The sequence below is a fragment of the Bison bison genome, unplaced genomic scaffold, assembly GCF_000754665.1.
Source record: "Bison bison bison isolate TAMUID 2011002044 unplaced genomic scaffold, Bison_UMD1.0 scf7180017864295, whole genome shotgun sequence".
Lineage (NCBI taxonomy): Eukaryota > Metazoa > Chordata > Mammalia > Artiodactyla > Bovidae > Bison > Bison bison.
In genome coordinates, this window is record NW_011494867.1 from 812,944 (window position 1) to 816,384 (window position 3,441).

A 3,441-nucleotide genomic window follows, 5' to 3' on the forward strand; every position below is an offset into this window, starting at 1 on the left:
CCGCTCCTCGTGGCCCCCGCTGCTGTCCCAGGCCCCCACTGACGCCGTCCCCGGGGCGCCCCCCGCGCCCCACGCAGAGGCAGAGGCCTGGCCTGGGCCTGCATCAGGATGCTGGTTACCCATAGCCTCGTTCAGCGTGGACTGGTTTTCCCGGTCCACTGGGGGAGGGTCAGTGGCTGAACTTGATGGGCTGGACTGAGAACCCCGAAGTGGCTCCCCACCAACTCCCCGCTCTCCTCTTCGCACCATTCCTTGCCCTCCGTCTTGGCAGCCCCTCTCCAGTCCTTGGCTCTGGAGGCTGAAGGAGACAGTGTTGCTGTTCTCCAGCTCCCACTTAGGGAGCTTCCACAGTGTGTGTGTACTCAAGTACACGGTTTTGCTCCAAGCTGACCTGTCTGTTGGCTTCAGCCCCCAGGGGACCAGAGACAAATCTTCTGATATGTAGGCACGAGAGGGGTGGCCAGGATTACTAAAGGAACCTGTAGACAACATTTCAGGCTGTAATTGTACAGTAGAAGTGTGTGGTTTGCATTAATTTGCGGGTTGACGTGAAACTTTATAAAACGAGACAATGCGGGATATGAAGCACAGCTCTGCTGGCCGTGTGGCCCTGCGGGGGGAAGAGGCGTGCGGAGACGAGTGACGCAGATGCTCCTGATGCAGAGGTGAGGCTGGAGGCCTGAATGTGTGCCGCTGTCCCTGCCCTGTCCCCATGCAGGGCCGCCAGCAGGTTTGGCCCCAGGATCCCCGCGTAGAAGTCGTGCAGGAAGCAACTCCTGAGATCGGCACAGCGCCCTGGCGAGGGCGAGTCCCCACGGCACACAGGAGGAGCCTGAGCCCCCCGGCCCACCGCAAAGCCGCGCTCAGACCGCCCCTGTGTCCGGGCGACAGTCCTTGACGACCTGCCCTGCCTGGTGTCCGCCCCCACCGCACACCCCACTCCGGGGCTGGGCTGTGGCTTGGGTTCCAGGAATGTGCCTCTGGGTCTGGTCCCGCATCCGTGAAAAGCTTCTGCTGGTTAAGAGAATGCTCTGTGTGCCTCCCTGTACCCCCGGCTCCCTGGCAGACCTGGGCTCAGCACTTCCGAGGCCCGGCAGCCCCCCTCAGGCCATGCTGCTGGTCCCGGGGGCGTAGGCAGTGCTGTCGCAGAGCTTGTGGGCCGCCTGTCTCCCCTGGGCCATGGGGACAACGCCCAGGGCCCTGTGGCCTTGTCTCTCCTCCCGCCAGCGCGGGCCTGGCCCCCAGCAGGCGCCACTCAGCAGAAGCCAGGGGATGCGGGCATGGTCAGTTCACTGTTCCAGAGTCAGGCGACTGATGTCAGGGTCGAGAGTGAAGCCAGGACTGTGAGCACTGAGCTCCGCTCATGGACGAGAGCTAGTTCTGAAGTGGAGCCTCAGGCTCCTTGAGGAGGCGCCTGTAGGCGAGACCAAGGACAGGCAAGGGCTCCCCTCCGGCTCAGAACCGGGACAGCTGCCTCCTCTGGCCTCCCCCTCCTTCACAGGGCCACTCAGGGTGCGGACGTCTCACAGGCCAGGCCTCTCAGGCGTGCTGGCTCCCCAAGCATATTTCCCGATAGGGAAATAACCCACTGGACCTGGTGTGGGTCATTGTTGCCCTGGTAGGGTCAGCATCTGGCTGAGTGCTGGTTGACATCGAGGCCTGGCCAGCCCAGGGCCCCCACTGCACAGGCTGGGCCCGGGACCAGAGAGCAGTGAGCATTGGAAGAGTTGACCCCGCCTTCTCTCCCCCACTTCCTGCCGTCTGCCTCTGTTCTCCTGAGTCCATATCCTTTGCAGCAGTCTGTGAGCACTCAGAGCCGTAATCCAGGCGGCCCTCAGCGGCCTGGTGCCCCTGGAGGCAGCTCTCCGTCCACAGTCATGGCGCAGGGTGGGGGTCCTTGTCCATCATTCTCTTCTTCTCTCCCCAGGTTATCCTAAAGGATCTGGAGGTGCTGGCAGAAATTGCTTCTTCCCCTGCAGGCCAGACGGATGACCCAGGCCCCCTCGATGGCCCTGACCTCCGGGTCAGCCACTCGGAGCTCCAGGCGCCCACCCCCGGCAGAGCCGGCCTGCTGAACACACCCGGTGAGTCTTCCCTTCCCGGATGGTTGTGGCCTCGGGAACCCTGGGCGCGATGCTGCTCAGTCTTGTCCAGGACTGGCTGCACGTGGGCCACCCTCCTGAGCCCGGGAGCTCCTGGGGGTGAGGGCCAGTGATGTGCCGCTCTGCAGGCGGCAGGCAGCCTGACCCTCCCGCCTCCCACTGCAGCAGCCCCCACCCTCGCAGGAGACCCTCACAGCCCTTTCCCTCATCTCCCTGCCACTCTCGGCCCTTTGAGCCACTGGCTGAATGTGAAACCATCCGAGTCAGTGATGGTCTCTTCCCCTGGGGCGCCGTCACTGGTCAGAAGTCAGGGAGCGCAGAGCTTGGGTCTCATGGGTGGAAGACATCGTCGAGAAGCTGAAAGTAACAGGGCAGGCGGCCCAGGCCAGAGAGTGGGTAACTCAGACAGGGTGTTCCCGGGCAGTCCTCGCACGTGAAGCTGGCCGTGGCGCCCCTGGAGCCCCCACCTCGGGGTCCCTCCAGCCCAGGTGGCTCTTCTCCTGGGGCCAGCGTGACTCCGGGTCCTCCCTCGCAAGCAGATGCCACTGCCTTCCAGTGACACAATCCCGGAAAATGCCCACGGAGGCAGCTTGAAAGGAGTGTACCCAGCAAATCTTGGGTGTTTGCCTGAGGTGTCTCTGTCCCCTGAGCGGCTCTTGACATCCAGATACGAGGTCTTAGACCTCCTCTGATGGAAAAGCCAAGAGTCAGATACATCTGGGGCCTTTTCAGTGGTGCCTTCTCCACCACAGCCCCACCACACCGTCCCCAGAGGTGTCCCAGTACTTGGCCCTGAGGGCACCTGCTCAGTGGAAGTGGGGGCCAGGGCTGCCAGCCAATCCCAGAAGACCTGTGCATCAAAAAGTGAGTGAAAATCACTCAGTCGTGTCCCACTCTTTGTGACCCCATGGACTGACTATACAGTCCGTGGAATTCTCCAGGCTAGAATACTGGAGTGGGTAGCCTTTCCCATCTCCAGGGGATCTTCCCAACCCAGGGATCAAACCCGGGTCTCCCGCATTGCAGACAGATTCTTTACCAGCTGAGCCACCAGGGAAGACATCTCCCTAGTGACACCTGAAGTCAAGCCCCGGCCAAGGGGTGTCCCATAGGGCCCAGACTGTCACCACTGCATGCTCCGCCTGCAGCTGCTCTTGTTTCCAGCTGCTTCTGACTGAAGGCAGGAAGGAGTCAGGGGCTCTCGCAGCAGCCCAGCGTCCTTCCCTGGTTCCGCAGGATGCAGCGTTTTCCGGGCCCACGCATTGCTTCCTGTGGACATCCTGACCGCGCGACCCCTGTGGACGCGAGTGCTCCCCTCTGTTCTCCATGCTAGGTCCCC

The 3,441-nt window shown here is 62.6% G+C and overlaps 1 protein-coding gene across 1 annotated transcript in view; it reads left to right on the plus strand.

The window, feature by feature from the left end:
• The window catches only part of VAC14 (Vac14 homolog (S. cerevisiae)), a 77,812-nt gene that overhangs the window by 33,373 nt on the left and 40,998 nt on the right, over nucleotides 1–3,441 (plus strand). The window contains exon 13 of the mRNA XM_010850848.1: nucleotides 1,928–2,084. Within this exon, the coding sequence (XP_010849150.1) occupies nucleotides 1,928–2,084 (157 nt within the window). The remainder of the gene's footprint in view (nucleotides 1–1,927; nucleotides 2,085–3,441) is intronic.